This window comes from Hyla sarda, chromosome 6 (assembly GCF_029499605.1).
Source record: "Hyla sarda isolate aHylSar1 chromosome 6, aHylSar1.hap1, whole genome shotgun sequence".
Taxonomy (NCBI): Eukaryota; Metazoa; Chordata; class Amphibia; order Anura; family Hylidae; genus Hyla; species Hyla sarda.
In genome coordinates this window covers 137,779,407-137,805,261 of record NC_079194.1, presented here as the reverse complement: position 1 = coordinate 137,805,261, position 25,855 = coordinate 137,779,407, and the positions used below count along the sequence as shown (strand labels likewise).

Genomic DNA, 25,855 nt, shown 5'->3' with positions numbered 1-25,855 from the left:
CTTTCCTCCCTGGACTCAGCGTATACAGAGATTTAAGATAAACCTCTTCTATGGATAAGAATGCTTCTGTGTGAGGTTATGGACTTCAGCTGAGCTCAGCAACACATACACCTGTCTAACCCCTTTACCTGTCCTTGGTTGCTATAGGCCCTAGGAATCACATGACAAGATATGGCAGTAAAATCCTATTGAGAACTTAGAGCAGATGAGATTTGGAAACAGGGCAGGGGGATAGGACTCATTCCTCCGGCAGTCCAAGTGGTGGTCACACAGCCAACGCACCACTCCTGGGCTCCCAGAAGGAGGATCACAGCAGTAAGTAGGAATATTCTGCAGTACGGTTTGACCTCCCTCTTGGGATACCTGAAACATGGGAGCCGGAGCCAGTGCCGAGGAGAAGCATTCTCGAGAACTGGAGAAGAAATTGAAGGAAGATGCAGAAAAGGATGCCAGAACTGTGAAACTGCTCCTACTGGGTAAGTGGCATAGACATCAATAAAAATCTGGAGCCAACATAGTCTTCAGCACTGAACAATCACAGGAGGATCAGACAAAGGGACAAATGGTATAAAAACATCTTTTAATAATGAAAGGAAAAAATATATAAAAAGAAATCAAAATTATTTAAATAATATCTATTTCTCTATCTTGTATCTATACCTTAATGGAATGTGTGCAAGCCTTAACACACAAACCATTAGGGGAGCAAGGGGGAAAATAAGCTTCCTTATGGGGTTATCCAGGAATAAAAAAAACAGACTTATTTTCTTTCAAAGACTGCTCCCTCTCTATCTCCACTTTGGGTGAGGTATTACAATTTGGCTCCATTCACTTCAATGGAACCGAGCTGTGGAATCACACCCAACCTGGAAATAGACAGGGAGAGGTCTTTGAGAGAAATTATCTATGTTTTTTCAATTCCTGGATAACCCCTTTAATAATATCAATATTATCATCCATCTATCCATCCATTATCTCTCATATTTATCTATCTATCTCTAATATCTATTTATCTGTTTATCTATCTCATATTTATTCATCCATCCATTCAATATTTATCTACTCATATCTATCTATCTCTCTTTGTAGCTATCCATCTCATATCCATTTATTTATTCATCCATTCAATATGTATCTACATTTCTTCTAGAATTCTATGAAACTTCTAATTACTATACCCCAATGATATGGTGACTAGTTATCAAGCCCTCAAGCTTAGCCCCCCCCTCGCTGTCATTATTCTGCTGGTTTGGTCACTTACCATAGGTGTTCAGCTCTCAGCCGGTTTCAGATTTAGGTTAGGACATTAATCCTCTGCTTAATACCAGGTTTACAAATAGATTAAGGACAGAAAAGTCCAATGTTCTAGACGTGGCACCTTGGGGACAGTAATCTGAGCGTATTAGAGTCATCTATGCCATCATACATCTGCAAAGAACACACAGTGTACAGGGATATTACATGTGTGCAGCCATGGGCACCGTATATTAGGTCACATGACATTAGGCATTCTATATTATATGACACTATATTGCATGATGTTACATCAGGTTATATTATATTAAGGGTAACACTGTGGACAAAGTTACTTGGATGACTGGTTTATGCTACAACCAGGTCCATCTACCCCCTCCCTTTGCAGCTTAGGCCCTATTACATGGCCAGAACCCTCACTGCAAACTAGCGCAGATCTTGTTTATCCGTGCATGTTTATACAGCTTTTACACAGCTCGAATGTCGCACAGAAAGAGTCAGATGAACAATCGACAGATCGCATTTGCGACGCTTTCAGTCAGCCGCCAGCCACACATCCCCATTACACAGAGAAATGTGCATCCAATGGCAGATGATTTTGTGACAGGTTAAAACGGGCCTATAAGGCTGTGTTCACACGTTGCGGTTGCATTGCTGTGCGGTTACTGTACTGCATAATTACAGTGCAAACAGTGCTGTACCGAACTGTACTGCATTGTAACTGCAATGTGTGACTATAGCTTTACACATCGGCCTGTGCCCCCCAATAATAGCCCTATGTAATAGGCACCATAGTCGAGCTGATGATATACATTAACTGTCAGCAGAACTCCAAAGTGGACAAAGCCCACCAACAATCTGATGTATGGCACCTGCCCTGTTGTCTCCTCATATCAGCCGGTGGGAAACAAGAATATGTTGTACTTTCATACATCAGATCCAAGAATGGGGTATGGGGTACTTTTATACATCAGATCCAAGAATGGGGTATGGGGTACTTTTATACATCAGATCCTTAATCCCACCCCAGGTAAGCAAAGGCAAAGGTTTCTGGCAGCTGCTTATACCTATCCCTATTTCAATAACAATGAACTCTCAAGGTCTGGATTTTATTTAGTTAGCAGTGCAGAACCGGGAGGGGACCATGGCATAGATACAAAAAAAAAAAAAGGCACACCATATGAAACCTGAAAGCTGAGCCTCCTCTTTTCAACAAGTGCAAAAAATGCTGTGTCTGAAGGAAAGACGAAGGTCTTAGTAAATATAGCTGCATATGCTACACTATCATTCCTGCACTCATTATAAAACGAAGTAAAACAATAAAGTATTACAGACAGTGGTAGGGGTGTAGGCATGAGTAAGTAAGAGAAGACCGCCCAAAACCTGTAGCTCGGTAAATATGTTACCATTCTGACAATGGGCCCCTAGGCTGTGTTCACACTAGCATCATGGCTGATGTTTATAACAAAAGTAGTGATATAGTGTTGAATAAGCTATATTGATCCAAGAGGGGAGGGATACCTGTCAGCTGATCCTGGATACACTTCTATCCCATTAAACCTGCTCCATCCTTATAAGCGAAATCTTAAGATTAACTGCAGCACAAGGTCAGTGGAGTAATCAAAGTTGTGTGCCGAAGTCGCACACGTTTGGCACCGAAAAATTTCAGACAGGCACCCACAATATAATCTATAGTGCTGGACTGTTACCTTAAATACACATAATACATCAAAAGAGAAAAAGGAAAGCAGGTAACTTGCAACAAGCTACAAATCCAAAAAATATATAGAAATAAATCTTTTTATTGAAGTTACAAATTCATGTTATTACACATACCTGGTGCACAGTCTAGTAAATCAAGTTTATGATAACCAACAATGTTAAAGTGTACCTCCAGTGTTTTATTGATTTTTATGAACAACTTCTATATTGCAGCACTGTGCAGGATTGTTTTTTTTTTTTTTTTTTCTAAATAGATGTGATTTTGAATTTGGCAGAATAGCTTTACCGAGCCCCTATTCTTCCATGGCATCCGACTCCAGCGCGAAACCCAGCGATGCGAAGTACAATCAAGATAGGTGTTGCGCTGGAGACGGGTGCTATGGAGACAGAGTAAGAAGCTCCTTCCTTCTCCTATTTAAGAGTTATATGCAAAGGAAGCAATGTGAACTCCCCCTCTAGCTCCAAATTCAAAATCAAAGATATCTAGAAAAATATGCCATAAGGGGAGCAATGTGAACTGGCACTCTGTAAAGCTATTCTAGCGCCAAATTCAAAATCAAAGATATTTAGAAAAATATACCATTAATACAAATAGCACAGTGCTGCAATAAAACACTTAAAGGGGTACTCCGGTGAAAACCTTTTTTCTTTTAAATCAACTGGTGGCAGAAAGTTAAACATATTTGTAAATTACTTCTATTAAAAAATCTTAATCCTCCCTGTACTTATTAGCTGCTGAATACTACAGAGGAAATTCTTTTCTTTTTGGAATGCTCTCTGATGACATCACAACCACAGTTCTCTCTGCTGACGTTATGATAATAATAATAACGCTTTATTTATTGTTGTCCTTAGTGGGATTTGAACCCAAGTCTGCTATGCATGGTTGCTAAAATGGACAGAGATGTCAGCAGAGAGCACTGTGTTCGTGATGTCATCAGTGTTCCAAAAAGAAAGGAATTTCCTCTGTAGCATTCAGCAGCTAATAAGTACTGGAAGGATTAAGATTTTTTAAAAGCAGTAAATTACAAATATGTTTAACTTTCTGCCACCAGTTGATTTAAAAGAAAAAAGGTTTTCACCGGAGTACCCCTTTAAAGAGGCACTATCATTATGAAAAACTTTTTATACTTTGTAGTACTACTGATCAGATGACTTTTTTAAATATACATTTATTTAAAAAAATTAAAATTTTACTAAAAAATCTAAAATGAAAATAGCCACCACTAGGGGTCATCTATCTTTATGCAGACAGACTACTCTGTATTTTGCAGCATACTGAATACCGGCCGTAAAGTGTGTTGGTATCCAGTATAGGAGATCACCACTGCACCACTACAGCCTTCCGTTCCTAAACTACAACTCCCATGCAGGGCCTGTTTTAGACCAAGTGTGGCTCTGGGCAAAATTAAATATGAGGCACCCGAATTGCATGACCAAAGATTTTCCTGGTTTCCTTTGTTTTGTGATGCAAAATACACAGCACTAGGTTCCTGATCACGCACCACGTGAATACGGTCTAAGATCCCAATGAGGGGAAAAGCATCCAAGGCCATAACACAAACGTATCAGGATCCAAATCTAAGATCTATAGTAAATATTTTCTGTGTTTAAGAGAACATTCACACGTTTGTAACTAGCAGTAGGTTTCCACTGCGAGTTACACTACCATGCGCTTGTTTGGGCACATGGACAGTCCGTAATAATGGCAGGTTTGCAGACCCATTAAAATGAACGGTAGCGTAACCCGCACAGGTTTTTCTGCAGTGGGAAACTGGCTGCTAGTTACGAGTGAATGAATGGACCCTGATGGAGAACTTCAGTAAAAAAAATAAATGTATCCACTATGTCCGGGCTTCCAGAATAAAAATAAATAAATTTTAACTAACCTTTTACCGCTCCCCTGGTGCTGCCAATATCGCAGTCCCGTCCTCCGGTCCTGGTCTTCTTCTGGCTTTTGGTGCCCGATTAAAATAATATATAATGTTAATGATCCCGTACAGTGAACGGTGTATACATAAAAGGAAACAAACAACCTCAAATTGCTGCTTTTTGGTCACATCATTTATTTCATAAAATAAAATAAAAAGTGATCAAAAAGTTACATATATGCAAAAGTGAAACCAATAAAAACTACAGATAACAGGGGTCAGAATAGGGCAAGTTTACATACTGATTTAAAAAATAGTAATAATAGTAAACCATGTACCTATGGGTATCATTTTAATCACATTGACCTACAGAATAAAGAAAATATGGACTTTTTCATGTAAAGTGTACTGCTTAAAAATGTTACACCCTAAAAGCTGCAAAATTGTGGTATTCTTTTTAATTTCCCCACAAAATAATAATTTTTTGGGTCCGCTGTACATTTTATGGTAAAATGAGTAATGTCATTAGAAAGTACAATTGGTCACGCAAAAAAACAAGCCTCAAATGGGTCGGTGGATGGAAATAAAAGAGTTATGACTCTCAGAAGATGAGGATGAAAAATAAAAATGCAAAAATAAAACCTGGCTGTGTCCTGAGTGGTTAAATCACACCCCACTCCCCATTTCTAAGGTGTAACTGTACACTGCGCACTATGGCAGACCCCCCCCCCCCCCCCCCCCCCACCTCTTACCTTCTACTCTCCTCTCCTATGTTTGTTAAACCCATAGACAGCATACATAGACTTAATGTGTATCTTCCAAGACCTGGGATGACTCCTATTTGCTTAGAGTCCGGATGATGTCACCAAAGGTCCTAGAAGATCCAAATTAAGTGTGTGTGCTGTTTATGGGCTCTGTGCATCCCGGACAGCTTTCGGGCTATATTCTCACTACTGTATTCAGGAACGGACTGGGAATAAAAACCAGCCCTGGAAATAATTGCAAACCAGCCCTACAGCAGGGCTGGTTTGCAATTATCTCCAAGGTTGGTTTTTATTCCCAGTCTATCCCTGAATACAGTATATATACACACACTGTCTAAATCCTGTATATTGAGACCAATACTACCACCACTAATACTACAGGGTGGGCCATATACACCTTAGTAAAATGGGAATGGTTGGTGATATTAACTTCCTGTTTGTGGCATATTAGTTTTTGTGAGGGGGGAAACTTTTCAAGATGGGTGGTGACCATGGCGGCCATTTTGAAGTCAGCCATTTTGAATCCAACTTTTGTTTTTTCAATAGGAAGAGGGTCATGTGACACATCAAACTTATTGGGAATTTCACAAGAAAAACAATGATGTGCTTGGTTTTAACGTAACTTTATTCTTTCATGAGTTATTTACAAGTTTCTGACCACTTATAAAATGTGTTCAATGTGCTGCCCATTGTGTTAGATTGTCGATGCAACCCTCTTCTCCCACTCTTCACACACTGATAGCAACACCGCAGGAGAAATGCTAGCACAGGCTTCCAGTATCCGTAGTTTCAGGTGTTGCACATCTCGTATCTTCACAGCATAGACAATTGCCTTCAGATGACCCCAAAGATAAAAGTCTAAGGGGGTCAGATCGGGAGACCTTGGGGGCCATTCAACTGGCCCACGATGACCAAATCCACTTTCCAGGAAACTGTTCATATAGGAATGCTCGGACCTGACACCCATAATGTGGTGGTGCACCATCTTGCTGGAAAAACTCAGGGAATGTGCCAGCTTCAGTGCATAAAGAGGGAAACACATCATCATGTAGACATTTTGCATATCCAGTGGCCTTGAGGTTTCCATTGATGAAGAATGGCCCCACTATCTTTGTACCCCATATACCACACCATACCATCAATTTTTGTGTTCCAACAGTCTTGGAGGGATCTATCCAATGTGGGTTAGTGTCAGACCAATAGCGGTGGTTTTGTTTGTTAACTTCACCATTGACATAAAAGTTTCTCATCACTGAACAAAATCTTCTGCGTAAACTGAGGGTCCTGTTCCAATTTTTGTTTTGCCCATTCTGCAGCACCTGAAACTACGAATACTGGAAGCCTGTGCTAGCATTTCTCCTGCGGTGTTGCTATCAGTGTGTGAAGAGTGGGAGAAGAGGGTTGCATTGACAATCCAACACAATGGGCAGCACATTGAACACATTTTATAAGTGGTCAGAAACTTGTAAATAACTCATGAAAGAATAACGTTAAGTTAAAACCAAGCACATCATTGTTTTTTCATGTGAAATTCTCAATAAGTTTGATGTGTCACATGACCCTCTTCCTATTGAAAAAACAAAGGTTGGATTCAAAATGGCCGACTTCAAAATGGCCGTCATGGTCACCACCCATCTTGAAAAGTTTCCCCCCTCACATATACTAATGTGCCACAAACAGGAAGTTAATATCACCAACCATTCCCATTTTATTAAGGTGTATCCATAGAAATGGCCCATCCTGTAGTATACTTAGCAAGAGGATTGCAGCCATTGACCGAAGTGGGATATTGGAGGCACCGCGGGAGCACTGGGGGTATGAAAAGGTTTATTTTTTTCATATATAACATAGAATGGGCATGCTTCTAGAAAAACCAAACCCTCCATCTGGATAATCCCCTTAAGCCCCCTGTGCTCCATATACATCACACCAAGACTATATATATAACACCACCGTGCCATGACTAAATAACGCCACCATTCAGTGATTCAGGTAAAAACAATTATAGGAATACCAATATTGCCACCATACTGAGACTTGATACACATACAATATATCAATATCAGATAGTACATGGTGGCCTGTAGAGTGTCCCCCCAGTCAGTGCTGGATAAATGAATATATTTCTGATCATACAAATTCAGAGGCAGAACGATCTTAACTGTTAAGGTCTATTTACATGTACAGTATCCTGTGCATATTTGATGCACAAGATTTGGAAATGCAGATTTGAAGCTATGTTCAATTAGTTTACATTGAAATCTGCAGCATAAAATCTGCAGCTTCAAATTATGTGGATCAAATATGCGCAGGATACTGTTAGTGTTAATACCCCCTCAAGTTATTTTCTTTTCCCATCTTCTCACACCCCAAACCACCATGATGACTACAAAACCTCTGAGTTTGCAAAAAGAACTAAATACATTTCCAAACTGCAATACAGCAAAGGAACCTCTATACCAGAGAGCACCCAAAAAAGTCAGCCAGGGAACCTCTATACCAGAGAGCACCCATAAAAGTCAGTCAGGGAATCTCTATACCAGAGAGCACCCATAAAAGTCATCCAGGGAACCTCTATACCAGAGAGCACCCATAAAAGTCAGCCAGGGAACCTCTATATCAGAGAGCACCCATAAAAGTCAGCCAGGGAACCTCTATACCAGAGAGCACCCATAAAAGTCAGTCAGGGAACCTCTATACCAGAGAGCACCCATAAAAGTCAGTCAGGGAACCTCTATACCAGAGAGCACCCATAAAAGTCAGCCAAGGAACCTCTATACCAGAGAGCACCCATAAAAGTCAGCCAGGGAACCTCTGTACCAGAGAGCACCCATAAAAGTCAGCCAGGGAACCTCTATACCAGAGAGCACCCATAAAAGTCAGTCAGGGAACCTCTATACCAGAGAGCACCCATAAAAGTCAGTCAGGGAACCTCTATACCAGAGAGCACCCATAAAAGTCAGCCAGGGAACCTCTATACCAGAGAGCACCCATAAAAGTCAGCCAGGGAACCTCTATACCAGAGAGCACCCATAAAAGTCAGCCAGGGAACCTCTATACCAGAGAGCACCCATAAAAGTCAGCCAGGGAACCTCTATACCAGAGAGCACCCATAAAACTCAGCCAGGGAACCTCTATACCAGAGAGCACCCATAAAAGTCAGCCAGGGAACCTCTATACCAGAGAGCACCCATAAAAGTCAGCCAGGGAACCTCTATACCAGAGAGCACCCATAAAAGTCAGCCAGGGAACCTCTATACCAGAGAGCACCCATAAAAGTCAGTCAGGGAACCTCTATACCAGAGAGCACCCATAAAAGTCAGTCAGGGAACCTCTATACCAGAGAGCACCCATAAAAGTCAGCCAGGGAACCTCTGTACCAGAGAGCACCCATAAAAGTCAGCCAGGGAACCTCTATACCAGAGAGCACCCATAAAAGTCAGCCAGGGAACCTCTATACCAGAGAGCACCCATAAAAGTCAGCCAGGGAACCTCTATACCAGAGAGCACCCATAAAACTCAGCCAGGGAACCTCTATACCAGAGAGCACCCATAAAAGTCAGCCAGGGAACCTCTATACCAGAGAGCACCCATAAAAGTCAGCCAGGGAACCTCTATACCAGAGAGCACCCATAAAAGTCAGCCAGCTGGCACTAACTTGATAGTGCACTTAATTCTCACTGAAGCCAAGTGGGTAATGCTGAGTCTTTTAATCCCACAGAAGTTAAATCGCAGTAGAGCTACAAGTTAACTTTGCATTTCAGAGTGTTAAAATGTATCTCTATAGTTCTTTTCACATATATGACGCAGCACTGTGCATGATACTCATTTGTCTAAATTTGATTTATTTTAAAATCAGCACCTAAAAAGCCAAATAGTAAGATTTCTCCTGGATGCCTTCAGCTGTATATTGCTGTGCCGTGTAAGAAGAGGTAACCACTGTGTCTCTATAGGACCCATCTCCAGTGATGAGAACCATCATAATGTAATTCTACGGCACTGGGTCTCATCACTGGAGATGGGTCCTATGGAGATGCAGTGGTAACTTCTTCTTACACGGCACAGCGATATACAGCTGAAAACATCTAGGATTAAAGCTTACCGTTTGGCTTTTTAGACGCTGATTTTAAAATTAATCATATTAAACAAATGAATATCATGCACAGTGCTGCGTCATAGTCATATGTTATAAAGAACTCTAGAGGTACAATTTATTATACTACATAGGACTACAACTCCCAATGTGGTTTCCCTGTCTGTGCCTCCTCCCCCAGCCTTAAAGGGATATAGTGAGTAATTACATAGGCCACACAGAAAGACCACACTGGGAGTTGTAGTTTATATTGTACATTTATAGTCTGGCAAGCAACATTAACATAAGGCTCTGCATGCACTATTTCTCCCGTTACTTTCTCCCATCACAAAATAACGTCCGTTATTAATAACGGGCTATGACGGGTTAAAACGGATAATGTAAAAATCCCATAGACTATAATGAGATTTTGTAACGGCCATTTAATGGCCGATTGTCAGGGTTTTCATAACGGAACATATAACGGATCTTTAAAAACGGATGAATGTATAGTGTGAAAGCAGCCTTAGCTGACAGGATGATAGCACTGGGTAACTTGTAAAGAGCAGAAGGAGTAGAGTTGTAATCTCCCTCTTGCTCTGCAGGCTCTCCTAAGCACTCCTCTCTTCTTCGTGTCTTCCCACAGACTGGACAGTCTGGTTTAGACCTGCAGTCTATGAGACAGGGGGAACATGCTGGTGACCTCTGAGATCCGACACAGAGGGTGCAATGAAGAGATTACATCCTGCTTGCCTGTGTCGGACCTGTGATGTCATCAACGCACTCCTGCAGGTCTAAACCAGCCTGTGGCCGTAGAGCATAGGGATGTAAGTGCGGCCAAGGGTCCCATAGCTGCTGCCAGTCAGGGTTGTAATCGGCCCTGCTAGTGCCTGAAAAATGACAAATCCTGCCCTGGCTGTATTTTGTCGCGATTTGCGCAAAAATCATGGTACAAACGCTGCAATTTTGCAAGTCGCGGCAAAATACAGTAATGTGAGTATGGATGTAAATATGTTCAGGGGCCCTCTTTTGGACGGGGGCCCTGGGCAAATGCCCAGGTTGCTCCGCCCTAACGCCGGCCCTGCTCCCATGATGGGAGGTGTAGTTTAGCAACAGCTGAGGGTACAATCTTTGTAAAACTGTTTTAGAGCTGTGTATTCTCCAGCTGTGTGCTTCCAGCTCTTGCAAAACTACAGACAAAGGATGTGTGGGCATGCTGGGAGTTGTAGTTTTGCAACAGCTAAGGGCAACATGGCTCTAACACAGTGCTTTACAAACACTGCAGCTCCAGCTTTTTCTGACTCCTGAATGACAAAGAAGCTGATCAGACATTCAGGAGTCTGTGAAAGCTGAATGACACACATAGTGATAGCTATGTTGATTAGCTGTGGTGTCCGTTTATTTGTTTTTGTATTTTTCTGTTTAGGTGTGTATTCACACACTAGGATGTTCAGAGCAGTTTTCTATTCTCCCTGGATGGGGATAGGTTGGTGCTCTGGACGAATGGGAACTCGTGTGTGTCTATTTTGAGCCAGACTTCACCTGCATTCAGTGCTGGTTATTAAGTTTATTGCCACAATGTCTGTTTGTGCAATATTCTGTCTATGTCTGCTTAAGCACTTACCTTGTATTTGTCTTGTCATTTTAGAATCCTCCTTATCTGTGTTATATTAGTCGGTTTTAGGATCTATGGGGGAGATTTATCAAAACATGTCTAGAGGAAGAGTGGTGCAGTTGCCCATAGCAACCAATCAGATTGCATCTTTCATTTTTACCAGGCCTCTCTAAAAATTAAAGAAGCAATTTGATTGGTTGCTATGGGCAACTGAACCACTCTTCCTCTGCACAGGTTTTGATAAATCTCCCCCTATGTCCTTTCTGATTGGTTTGGTCTGTGTTTACACTGTGATAATCCTGTCCTGTGTTCCTAATCTTAGTGGAGTTTGGTTTTGAATTTATCCTGTCTTGTATCTTGAAATATATCCTGTTTTGAATCTTGAGAAATATCCTGTCTAGTATCCTGACCAGAGTTCCTCTACATTGTAGAGTTTGGTTTTCTTGTATCCATTTTTATAAAGTTTCGTGTATTATATATTTTTCCCTACTGGGTCAGCATCCTGACCACACTGTGGAGTGTGCCCGCTGGAGAGTAGTCTACTTGGCTTTATTATTAATGGCTACTCCTTTTGTGGAGTGGAGTATCCAGTTTGTTTGCTCTGTGTCCAAGTGTGAACAGTGTCCTATGTTTCCTTACCAGTTTTCCTGTTTATATTCTGCCCTGTTAGTATTTGTATCCTGTTTGGTATATCTGGTTGTTTAGTAGTTTTTCGTTTCTGTTCTGGCCTGTGACCGTTTATGTATATTATGTGACTTTACGCCACTGCACTTTAGCGAAGGCAGGGACTGGCTCCAAGTTGTCAATTCACCGCTTAGGGTGTATGGGCAAGTAGACATGGAGAGTGTTTTTAGGTCCCACTCTCCCTGTCCCCCAGTCGATCATGACATTAGCATCCAGCTTTACTAGGAACAGATAGAAAATGTATGCATAAAAACTACTGTGTAGTGATTTGCAGGCTGCTCCCAGACTCAGAGCAGATGAGTCCCCACAGTGAGGGAGAGAAACAGACACAGAGAGAAACATTTCACTTTTTTTTTTCACTATGACAGGTACGCTTTAAAGTATACTCTAAAACTCCTTGAGCATCAAAAAGTATCACAGCGTGAATAAAAGTATGTAAGAATGCATAAGAGACCCACCATACAATTGTACAGCATAAACGTGTCAGAGAAGTTAAAGAACACAAGGCATACATTTTTACTTGTCAAATCAAAATAAATATTTGACAAGAATTTTGTGCCCTATGTACAAGAATATAGCTACTATAATACTGCCCCCTAGGCACAAAAATATAACTATTATATTGTCCTCTATGTACAAAATAATTGCTACTATACTCAGGGTTTAAAAGGGTCCTTAGGATCTCCCTTATGCCCCAACTTTTTTCATCCACTTAGCATTCGTTGCTGCATTATTTATTGTGTATTTTGTAAAATTCATATCATGTCCTGTTATTTTTGCCAAATAAACCCCAAAATGGTAAATGCATAAATAAAAAAATAGCCTTTTGCTCAAAGAAAATAAAACTGTTCTTCCCCCATCATTCTGCACTGAATGCTCCATAAAAACTGAATGTTACAAATATTTGCTAATTTATTGTGGAAAAAAAAGTACAATATTCCCTTGAAATAAGTATTCAGACCCTTTAGGGTACATTCCCACACGGCGTATTTGCTGCGTATTTGCTGCTGCGTATTTTATTTTCTCTGTTGAAGTCAATGGGTAGAAAAATACGCAGCACCAAATACGCAGCAAATACGCAGCAAAATACGCCGTGTGGGAACGTACCCTAACTCAGGACTTAGTTGAAGCACTTTTAGTATGATTACAGCCGCCAGTCTTCTCTGGTATAATGCCACAAGGTTTACACACATGGAAATGGAGATTTTCTGCTATTTTTCTCTGCAGAACCTCTCAAGCTGTCAGGGTGGATGGTGACCATTGGTGGACAGTCACTTTCAGTTCTCTCCAGAGATGTTCGGTTGGGTTCAAGTCAGGGCTCTGGCTGGACGACTTGAGGACATATACAGCGTTGTCCCTAAGTCACTCCTCTTGGCTGTGAGCTTAGGGTCAATTGGGGGAGATTTATCAAAAACTGTGCAAAGGAAGAGTGGTGCAGTTGCCTATAACAACCAATCAGATAGTTTCTTTAATAACGGCTGATATTTTGTGACGGGCGGTAGTAACGGGAGAAATAGTGCATGCACTATTTCTCCCGTTCATTTGCCGGTCACAAAATAACATCCGTTATTAATAACGGGCAATACCGGGTTAAAACAGCAATTATAAAAATCCCATAGACTATAATGGGATTTTCTAATGGCCGTTAGTGATTTTGCACCGGCTGTATAACTGCCGATTTCCAGGCTTTTTATAACGGGCGTTCATAACAGAAGTATTTTTATAGTGTGAAAGCAGCCAAACTTTTTCATACTTACCATACCGACACACATACATGAGGTCCTTGAGAGTTTAGTCCACTTTTGAACACATACATATATGCAGGCACATATATACATGTAGACACATATATATACACAGACACATATATACACCATGAAATATATACAAGAAGATTTAGCCAACAGGCACATCATACAGACACACGCATACATACATTCACTCACATATAAACATAGGAGATTTATCAAAACCTGTGTAGAGGAAGAGTGGTGCAGTTGCCCATGGCAACCAATCAGATTGATTCTTTCCTTTTTCACAGGTCTCTTTAAAAATGAAAGAAGCAATCTGATTGGTTGCCATGAGCAACTGCACGACTCTTCCACTGCACAATTTTTGATAAATCTCCCCCATAATTACTTACAGTAAGGGCCCTTTCCCTCTCTGCACAGGCTGGAGTGTCTGTCCAGTACAGACTATAGGCAGAGCTTTTTTTGCAAACAATTGCTGGAAGGGCACAGCACCCTGCATGAAACATTTATCCAAATCTCCAGCAACGGTTCTTCTTACTGCACCTGTCACTCTTTTTGTGAGGACATTAACCCCTTAAATGGGCACTCTCATTAAAACTAATTTTTGCTATTGCACTCCTTATGGTAAATAAAAAATATTTCTAAAATACTTTGTTTAAAAAAAATGACGTTTTCGATGTTTTATTTGTGCTTAAAAAAAGCTCAAGAGCACATTTTCCCCCCATCTCATACACAGACTTTGGACCGAAGCCCAAACACAGGAAGTGCAGCCTGGAGTGCTGAGGGGGGGGGGGGGTGTCCAACCAACAGCATATGGCAGTTAAGTGTGAGAGGAGCTATGATTGGATTAGGCTGCACACACACCCCTCAGCATTCCAGGCTGCACTTTCTGTGTTCAGTCTGTGTATGAGGCAGGGGGAAAATGTGCCCTTGAGCTTTTTTAAGCACTAAGAAAACTTAATTTTCTTTAAACAAAGTATATTGTGTGCAATAGCAAAAATTAGTTTTAATGAGAGTTACCCTTTAAGGACTCAGGGTTTTTCGTTTTTTGCACTTTCGTTTTTTCCTCCTCACCTTTTAAAAATCCTAACCCCTTAAATTTTGCACCGACAGCCCCATATGACGGCTTTTTTTTTGCACCACCAATTCTACTTTGTAATGACATCAGTCACTTTACCCAAAAATCTATGGCAAAACCCTCAAAAAATCATTGTACGACAAAATTGAAAAAAAAAAACGCAATTTTGTAACTTTTAAGGGCTTCCATTATACAGTGCATTTTGTTGGTAAAAATTACACCTTCTCTTTATTCTGTACATTCATACAATTAAAATGGTACCCTACTTATATAGGTTTGATTTTGTCTTACTTCTGGAAAAAAATCATAACTACATGCACGAAAATGTATACATTTAAAAATGTCCTCTTCTGACCCCTGTAACTTTTTTTTATTTTTCCGCATACAGGGATGTATGAAAGCTAATTTTTTGCGCTGTGATCTGAATTTCTTAGCGGTACCATTTTTGTTTTGATCTGACTTTTTGATCGCTTTATATTGATTTTTTATGGTAGAAAAATTGACCAAAAATTACACTATTTTGAACTTTGGAATTTTTTTTACGTGTACGCCATTGACTGTGTGGTTTAATGAACAATGTATTTTAATAGTTTGGACATTTACGCACGCGGAGATACCACATATGTTTATATATTATTTTTTTTTAAACTTTTTTTTTAAAACTTTTATTAGGGAAGAGGTTAAATCACATTTATTAACTATTTTTTTTACACTTTTTTTTTGTAATGTTATAGCCCCCATAGTGGACTATAACATGCAGCACATTGATTGCAGACACTGATCAATGCTATGCCATAGCATTGCATTGATCAGTGTTATTGGCGCTCCACTGCTCCTGCCTGGATCTCAGGCACGGAGCAGTGAATCGATGATTGGACAATGAGGAGGCAGGTAGGGACCCTCCTCATGTCCTAACAGCTAATCGGACACTGTGGTTTCACCGTGGTGGTCCCGATCAGCCCGACTGAGCTGCCGGGAAGGTACTTTCACTTTAGACGTGGCGATCAACTTTGATCGCTGCGTCTGAAGGGTTAATACCGGGCATCACCACGAACGATGATGTCCGGTATTAGCTGCGCGTTCCTGGCCATGATAGCCGCCGGGACCGACCCGATATGACGCGATCACCGCGTGACCCTGCGTTATATTACGGGAGCCGTTAATATACATCCTGCGTCATTAAGGGGTTAAAGGGACAGGTGCTGAAAAAGGGCAGGAGTTCACATGTCCCTGCCCAACAACATAAATAAAAGATTAAACTGTGAAGACATTGTACCTAATATGCCTTTTCTTGCTATTACAGGAGCCGGAGAATCAGGGAAAAGCACCATTGTAAAGCAGATGAAGTGAGTATAAAAGACATCTCATCTCTCTATCTGTACATGTTCTAACCTCTTTCTGGACATGGTAATAGGTGTATCAGTTACCCTAGTAAAGGTGCTTATACACTTTCATTTGCTGTCAGCTGAACATTCGTATGGCTGACAGCTCTCTCTCCCAACCTCACCATATACATGAATGTTCAGCACACGTGTCCTCTATGGAGAGTGAAGGGGTAAGCCTCTGCTTGACAGTTCTGGCAGTGGCTTATATCTTCTAGAAAAATAAAGCCAGTTGGATAAAATCCAACATGCCTGATTCTTCTCTCCTCTAAAATAAACTGTTGATGGAGAGTCAGCAGAAAAGGCGTCCATATACTTTAGACCAGGGGTCCTCAAACTTTTTAAACAGGGGGCCAGTTCACTGTCCCTCAGACCATTGGAGGGCCGGACTAAAAAAAACAACTATGAACAAATACCTATGCACACTTATATATCTTATTAGTGGACTACCCCTTTATGTGTGCAGCACAGTTCCCCCCACATTAGGTAGGCAGCATAGTTCCCCCCACATTAGGTTGGCAGTATAGATCCCCCACATTAGGGTTGGCAGTATAGTTGGGGGAACTATACTGCCAACCCCAATGTGGGGGAACTACAACATTAGGTTGGCAGTTTAGTTCCCCCCACATTAGGTTGGCAGTATAGATCCCCCCACATTAGGTTGCAGTTCCCCCACATTAGGGTTGGCAGTATAGTTCCCCCACATTAGGTTGGCAGTATAGTTCCCCCACATTAGGCTGGTAGTATAGTTCCCCCCACATTAGGTTGGCAACATAATTCCCCCACATTAGGTTGGCAGTATAGTTCCCCCCACATTAGGTTGGCAGTATAGTTCCCCCCACATTAGGTTGGCAGTATAGTTCCCCCCACATTAGGTTGTAGTTCCCCACATTAGGTTGGCAGTATAGTTCCCCCACATTAGGTGCAGTATAGTTCCCCCACATTAGGTGCAGTACAGCTTCCCCACATTTAGTTGGCAGTATAGTTCCCCCCCACATAAGCCTGGCAGTATAGTTTCCCCCACATTAGCTGCAGTATAGTTCCCCCACATTAAATGCAGTATAGTTCCCTGCACATTAGGTGCAGTATAGTTCACCCACATTAGGTGCAGTATAGTTCCCCCCACATTAGGTGCAGTATAGTTCCCCCACATTAGGTACAGTATAGTTCCCCCACATTAGGTGCAGTATAGTTCCCCCACATTAGGTGCAGTATAGTTCCCCCCACATTAGGTGCAATATAGTTCACCCACATTAGGTGCAGTATAGTCCCCCCCCCCCCCCCCACATTAGGTGCAGTATAGTTCCCCCACATTAGGTACCATATAGTTCCCCCCACATTAGGTGCAGTATAGTTCCCCCACATTAGGTGCAATATAGTTCCCCCACATTAGGTACCATATAGTTCCCCCCACATTAGGTGCAGTATAGTTCCCCCACATTAGGTGCAATATAGTTCCCCCACATTAGGTGCAGTATTGTTCCCCCACATTAGGTGCAGTATAGTTCCCCAATTTAGGTGCAGTATAGTTCCTCACATTAGGTGCAGTATAGTTCACCACATTAGGTGCAGTAAAGTTCCCCACATTAGGTGCAGTATAGTTCCCCACATTAGGTTGGCAGTATAGTTCCCCCCACATTAGGTTGGCAGTATAGTTCCCCCCCACATTAGGTTGGCAGTATAGTTCCCCCCACATTAGGTTGGCAGTATAGTTCCCCACACATTAGGTTGGCAGTATAGTTCCCCCCACATTAGGTGCAGTATAGTTCCCCCACATTAGGTTGTAGTTCCCCCACATTAGGTGCAGTATAGTTCCCCACATTAAGTGCAGTATAGTTTCCCACATTAGGTGCAGTATAGTTCCCCCCACATTAAGTGCAGTATAGTTCCCCACACATTAGATGCAGTATAGTTCCCCCACATTAGGCGCAGTATAGTTACCCACATTAGGTGCAGTATAGTTCCCCACATTAGGTTGGCAGTATAGTTCCCCACATTAGGTGCAGTATAGTTCCCCCCACATTAGATGCAGTATAGTTCCCCCACATTAGGTGCAGTATAGTTCCCCACATTAGGTGCAGTATAGTTCCCCACATTAGGTGCAGTATAGTTCCCCACATTAGGTGCAGTATAGCTCCCCCACAGACATCCAGCCTCCAGCCATACAGTGTATGGCTGGAGGCTGTATGCCTGTGTACTGCCCCACTTCAGTGCTCCGACCACCACTCCTCTGGTCCGGCCATAGCAGTAGGTCCCGGGGCCGGGGGAGCGGTGTTTGGAGCACCGGAGCTGACGTGCCGCTGGTAACACTTACCAAGCTGGCCAGCGCACGTCCTGCTCGCTGTTCTGCTCCTCCACGCTCCATTGCTAAGGGCGCACGCACGGGACATCAGTGACGTCCCTGCGTGCGGTACCTCCCGGTGGTCCTTGCGTTTTTAAAGTAAACGTGGGTCCCGCAGAGAGTTAATAGGGGCATCCCTGTGTCCCAAAAACATATTTCGGGACACAGGGATGTCCTTAGGCAGCGGCGGCAAAAACACCCGGCGGGCCAGATAAATGTCCTCGTCAGGCCACATGTGGCCCGTGGGCCGTAGTTTGAGGACCCCTGCTTTAGACAATCGGCAAAACCGATTGAAGTGAGCAGGTTCAGGACTTTTGTCGTATATGTATATGTGCACCCATTGTTTATTCTATTATCATCTTATGTGTTGTCTTTTATGATTTACCCCAGAATTATTCACCAGGATGGTTACTCCCTTGAAGAATGCATGGAGTTTGTCTCCATTATTTACGGTAACACACTTCAGTCCATGCTGGCCATCGTCAGAGCCATGAACACACTGAACATCCAGTATGGTGACCCTGCCCGACAGGTAAGGACATGTCTGAAATTTTTTGTAAAGGAGAACTCCTACAGTGAGTCCCCAGTGTAGAGTGTCATTGGGATTGGCAATTGATTGTGATCTCATTTATTCCTACTTTGAAAGTAGTGACAATAGTCAGCTCCACATCTTCCCCAATATTAATTTCCAGGATGATGCCCGAAAACTTATGCATCTGGCAGACACCATCGATGAAGGCTCCATGCCCAAAGAGATGGCAGACATCATTGGACGCCTGTGGAAAGATACTGGTATCCAGGCATGCTTCGATCGTGCATCTGAATATCAGCTCAATGACTCAGCAGGATAGTAAGATATTTATCTATTTTAACTCACTCACTGTAAACCTCCTCATGTTTCCACATTGCTGGTTGACAACATAATGTCCACTGCATCAGCTTGGCCCTCCAATAAGGTGGCCCACTCACTACAGATATCCCATGTAGACTTGTAGAAAGAGTGTTATTGAGTATCCTAATGGATTTTTATTTTACTTCAGCTATCTGAATGACCTGGAAAGACTGGTGACCCCGGGGTATGTCCCCACTGAACAGGACGTCCTCAGGTCAAGAGTAAAGACCACTGGTATCATTGAAACACAATTTGGATTCAAAGATCTCAACTTTAGGTAGGTTCACCATGTTGTATAGGCCTTGGGTGGTATCAGGTCAAGCCTCTTACATGAGGATATAAGATGATAGAAAACGGCAAATACCACTTGGACCGATATCAGAAAGGAGGCCCAGTGATTATCACCTGTCCTCAGGCCTTGTTAGACATGATTCATTGTTAGCTGAGTTCTCTTGTTCAGCTAATATATTCTACTTTGTCACAGGATGTTTGATGTGGGAGGTCAGCGATCCGAGCGTAAGAAGTGGATCCATTGCTTTGAAGGAGTCACCTGCATAATCTTTATTGCTGCACTGAGTGCATATGATATGGTCTTGGTTGAAGACGATGAAGTGGTAAATAACACCGATAAATTTATAGACTTTACAGTGAACTTGCCACTGGAGTAGGCCCATTTTTATCCATTGCTTCCTTTAGACATAATAACAAAAAATTAATAGTTTCTGCTGAACGGCCTCCTAAAATGCCATCTTAGCTGGTATAAGGTATTGTTAATGAACACAATTGTACTATATTTCCGCACACGGCCGTAATGTAAAGTCTATCTAGTTAACAGGTTCCCTTTTAAATAATAGGTCCAACAGTTCCTACAATAAGAACTTTTCCTTTCACTTTCTAGACAATGGTAGTAATACTAGGCGTAACTTCAAGTCTCCTCTTTATTTCTTTCCTTGCAGAACAGAATGCATGAAAGTCTGCACCTCTTCAACAGTATCTGTAACCACCGTTACTTTGCCGCAACTTCCATTGTTCTTTTCCTCAACAAGAAAGATGTCTTCACAGAAAAGATCAAGAAGGCCCATCTGAGCATTTGTTTTCCAGACTATGATGGTGAGGAGAGGGGAAAGGGAACTGGGAACAGTTTTACACTCCAATCATGACCCCGCACTTTCATATCATAACTTCTATTATAACCTAGGTCCAAACACATATGAAGATGCTGGGAGCTACATCAAGACTCAATTCCTGGAGCTGAATATGCGACGAGATATAAAGGAAATTTACAGCCACATGACCTGCGCTACCGACACAGAGAACGTCAAGTTTGTGTTTGACGCGGTCACAGACATTATCATCAAAGAAAACCTGAAGGACTGCGGTCTGTTCTAAGCCGGTAAGAATCCTTACTATTCTGCTCCTCACACTTTTCTTTACCTAGAGAAAAAAAAATGTCACAAGTGTCCACCAATTTACACTGAGGTATCCCTTTTAGCAAATAGACCTTGATTTATAAAGTGTACCTGTCATTATAAATAAAACTTTTGACATGTCAAAAAGTTTTTATCAGTCAGGGTCTGAGTGTTGAGACCCTGGCCAGTCACTATAATAAGCAGGGAAAGAATCACTCAACCATATGCTTCTCTCCCTGCTCTGTGCAGGAATTAAAGGGGTACTCCAGTGGAAAACTGGGGTACTCCAGTGGATCTGCAGCTGACAGGTTGCCTTTAAATGGACACTGTCATATTGCTACAGATCCTTACTGACCCCGACTGATCAGTAGAATGTGTGAGAACTATGCGTTCTCTCCCAGCTCTGTGTCAAATGACTGAAACAGTCTCATAATGTAAGTCTATGCTTACATTTAAAGGGGTACTCTGGTGGAAAACTTTATTTTATTTTTTAAATCAACTGATGCCAGAAAGTTAAACAGATTTGTAAATTACTTTTAATTATAAACCATAATCCTTCCAGTACTTGTAAGCGGCTGTATACTACAGAAGAAATTCTTTTCTTATTGGATTTCTTTTCTGTCACGACCACAGTGCTCTCTGCTGACACCCCTGTCCATGTCAAGAACTGTCCAGAGAAGGAGAAAATCCCCATAGCAAACATACAGTCATGGCCGTAAATGTTGGCACCCCTGAAATTTTTCTAGAAGATGAAGTATTTCTCACAGAAAAGGATTGCAGGAACAAGTTTTGCTATACACATTTTTATTCCCTCTGTGTGTATTGGAACTAAACCAAAAAAGGGAGGAAAAAAAGCAAATTGGACATAATGTCACTCCAAACTCCAACAAAATGGCTGGACAAAATTATTGGCTCCCTTTTCCAAATTGTGGAAAAGTTAAGTTTTGGAGTTTGGTGTGACATTATGACCAATTAGCTTTTTTTCCTCCCTTTTTTGGTTTAGTTCCAATACACACAAAGGGAATAAACATGTGTATAGCAAAACATGTGTTACGGCAATCCTTTTCTGTGAGAAATACTTCATTTTCTAGAAAAATTTCAGGGGTGCAAACATTTACAGCCATAACTGTATGCTGCTCTGGACAGTTCCTAAAATGGACAGAGGTGTCAGCAGAGAGCACTGTGGTTGTGACAGAAAAGAAATCCCAAAAGAAAAGAATTTCCTCTGTAGTATACAGCCGCTAATAAGTACTGGAAGGGTAAAGATTTTTTAATAGAAGTAATTTACAAATCTGTTTAACTTTAAAGTTTACCCCTTTAAATGTAAGCATAGACTTACATTATGAGACTGTTTCAGTCATTTGACACAGAGCTGGGAGAGAACGCATAGTTCTCACACATTCTACTGATCAGTCGGGGTCAGTAAGGATCTGTAGCAATATGATAGTGTCCATTTAAAGGCAACCTGTCAGCTGCAGATCATATTACAATATACAGACACTGTTAGTTAGCTGTTTTGGCAATAAGATACATGGTACCTTTAATAGTGTTGTCCATGCTTTCAAAACCGAGAAAAATGCATTTTCATCTGCAGCCAAGTGTCAGAGAGGTAGTCCTTAATCACATTTTGAAAACACAGACACAGGCACAGATTTATTGCCATAACAGCTATCTAACATTGTCATGTTGTATCCATTAATGTCAGTTGCATGGGGTGGAGCTTTAACAACCTCTCCGGCCGCGTTCCCACATGCAGCTGAAAGCATTAATGAACACATGGAGCGTAGTATAGGCCGCATGCATTCACCTGCAGTGTTATCGTCATCAGCTGCTGTAGGTCCTTTACTAATGTTTTCATTTCTCCAGCAGACTATGATCTCCGGTGTGTAGCTGTTGTTGCTGTTGTATGAAGGCTGGCCCCATTGAGCAGACACCCAGGGTGCCCTTTTGACCCTTTTAATCTATTTCAAATAACCTGTCCTGCCAAACAAAATGTGTTGTCACCTATGCGCATGATGGGATATGTATTCATGCAATAAGCCTGTAGTTATCTTGGAACATCATGATCTGGACATGTTCTTCTGTCAGCAGGCCTCTATTCATTTCACTTGCCACAAATAAAAGAATCAGAATTACACAAGTTTTCTGCTGTTGGACACAAGGGCCCAGATTTATTCATAAGCCTGACGCCTAAACTGTCTTTTTTTCCAGAAAGCAAACAATCACAGCTTAGCTTTCATATATTAAAGAGCTCTGGTAAAATAAAATCTGAGCTGTGATTGGTTGTTGCGGGAAAAACCTGACAATTTGGGTTTCGGGCACATTGATAAGTCTGGCCATGTTGGACAAGACAATGGTCGCTCTGCTGGAAGCAAAGCTTTTTTAATCTCAATTTACTAAGAAGAGGAGAGAGGCCTGTAATTTTCATCATAAGTATACCTCAACTATGAGAGACATAATGAGAAAAAAAAAACATAAAATCAAATTATGGTGGAAAATAAGTATTTGGTCACCTACAAACAAGCAAGATTTCTGGCTCTCACAGACCTGTAACTTCTTCTTTAAGAGTCTTCTCTGTCCTCCACTCATTACCTGTATTAATGGCACCTGTTTGAACTTGTTATCAGTATAAAAGGCACCTGTCCACAACCTCAAACAGTCACACTCCAAACTCCACTATTGCCAAGACTAAAGAGGTGTCGAAACACCAGAAACAAAATTGTAGACCTGCACCAGGCTGGGAAGACTGAATCTGCAATAGACAAGCAGCTTGGTGAGAAGAAATCAACTGTGGGAGCAATTATAAAAAAAATGGAAGACATCCAAGACCACTGATAATCTCCCTCGATATGGGACTACACGAAAGATCTCACCCCATGGTGTCAAAATGATCACGAGAACAGTGAGCAAAAATCCCAGAACCACACGGGGGGGACCTCTTGAATGACCTGCAGAGAGCTGGGACCAAAGTAACAAAGGCTACAATCAGTAACACAATACACAACCAGGGACTCAAATAATGCAGTGCCAGAGGTGTCCCCCTGCTTAAGCCAGTACATGTCCGGGCCCGTCTGAAGTTTGCTAGAGAGCATTTGAATGATCCTGAAGAGTATTGGGAGAATGTCATATGGTCAGATGAAACCAAAGTAGAACTTTTTGGTAAAAACTCAACTTGTCATGTTTGGAGGAGAAAGAATGCTGGGTTGCATCCAAAGAACACCATGCCTACTGTGAAGCATGGGGTGGAAACATCATGCTTTGGGGCTGTTTTTCCACTAAGGGACCAGGACAACTGATCCATGTAAAGGAAAGAATGAATGGGGCCATTTGTCGTGAGATTGTAAGTGAAAACCTCCTTCCATCAGCAAGGGCATTGAAGATGAAATGTGGCTGGGTCTTTCAGCATGACAATGATCCCAAGCACACCACCTGAGCAACGAAGGGGTGGCTTCATAAGAAGCATTTCAAGGTCCTGGAGTGGCCTAGTCAGTCTCCAGATCTCAACCCCATAGAAAACCTTTGGAGGGAGTTGAAAGTCTGTGTTGCCCAGCGACAGCCCCAAATCATCACCACTCTAAAGGAGATCTGCATGAAGGAATGGGCCAAAATACCAGCAACAGTGTGTGAAAACCTTGTGAAGACTTACAGAAAACGTTTGACCTCTGTCATTGCCAACAAAGGGTTTATAACAAAGTATTGAGATGAACGTTTGTTATTGACCAAATACTTATCTTCCACCATAATTTGCAAATACATTGTTTCAAAATCAGACAATGTGATTTTTTGGATATTTATTTTTTCCCATTATATCTCTCATAGTTGAGGTATATTCCCTCATCTTTTTAAGTGGGAGAACTTGCATAATTGCTGGCTGACTAAATACTTTTTTTGCCCCCACTGTAAATGCAGCTCTGAAAATGACTGGAGCAGTAGGCATATTTTATACTTCATCATTATTATATGTAATTTCATCCTGTGATATCGTATGTTTTGACATTAAGTTTTCTTACATTCATATTTCTTCTTTCAGATCCCAGCAGAATTTCTATTGAGGGCTTTGCCTGCAAAATCCTCTCACCCTTCTACCCCAAAGAGCCTCAAAACAAGGAGCACTATACTCTCCCCCTCCTAGAAGGAGGAATGAAACTGCACATCATATTGTTTGATCCAACAGAAAGTTTAGGGGTGTAGAGATGACAGACCTCAATAGCCCCCACCGCAATGTCATGTACACAGCCCCCGTACCACAGGCTTCTAATCTTTCCCAGTAAAGGATATTTAGGATCTCTATGTCTAAACACAGGACTTCAGCAACAGATACTTTACCCTCCATCATTGTCAAGGCAGAGGATGGGATGACTGCAAAGCAGTGAAGAACTCAGGACACAAGAAGCATTTCCCCAATACAGAGACCATCAGTTCTGGAGACACTGGTGACCTCACTAATCCTTCAGTTAAAGGGACATCTCCGAGTGGGGGCTGCCAGTCTGTTTATTAATGCACTTTTTAGCAGTCTGGAAAACACCTCCAGATGTGCCCCTGTAATTGTCCAGGAGGGTCAGTGTTGGTCAGTATAACCCAGGGGCCCCATCTTCAGGAGCCTCAAGACAAGGCATCTCCATGCTATTCCAATATCAGCTTCCATATTATAGAGACCCCTCTATTCTCTATCGGCAGCACCTCAGCATCTCCACCATTCTGTGTATTACATTTCACTGGCTGTAAATCATTGGGTGGACCCACTGCTTCTGTAGATGGTTAACACCTTGCTCTTTTTCAATGTATGTATTTTTATAAAGTAAAATCACTTTACCCTAAATTAGCCCATTTAGGGTCCACAGCCCATTGTACAGTTAGTATGTAGCTGTTTGATGCCAGGCTTCACATACAGTAAATGCCAATGTTAGGCGGAATGAAGTCACAAACTGCTTGTTTTCTTATTGGCTGGAACCATCTAAACCTATTGCTGGGTAGGAAAACAGAGAGTAGAAACTCAATATACACAGTTTGTTCAGGATGG

At 41.8% G+C, this 25,855-nt stretch overlaps 1 protein-coding gene across 1 annotated transcript; it reads left to right on the top strand.

Annotated features, from left to right (window-relative positions):
* On the top strand, window positions 1–25,736 carry GNAT1 (G protein subunit alpha transducin 1). Its single transcript, XM_056525191.1, has 9 exons — window positions 1–476; window positions 16,115–16,157; window positions 18,925–19,066; window positions 19,227–19,384; window positions 19,575–19,703; window positions 19,911–20,040; window positions 20,383–20,536; window positions 20,625–20,819; window positions 24,866–25,736. The coding sequence occupies exons 1-8, from the start codon at window positions 371–373 to the stop codon at window positions 20,813–20,815; spliced, it is 1,053 nt and encodes a 350-aa protein (XP_056381166.1). The 5' UTR covers window positions 1–370; the 3' UTR covers window positions 20,816–20,819; window positions 24,866–25,736.
* Window positions 25,737–25,855: the final 119 nt, after the last annotated feature.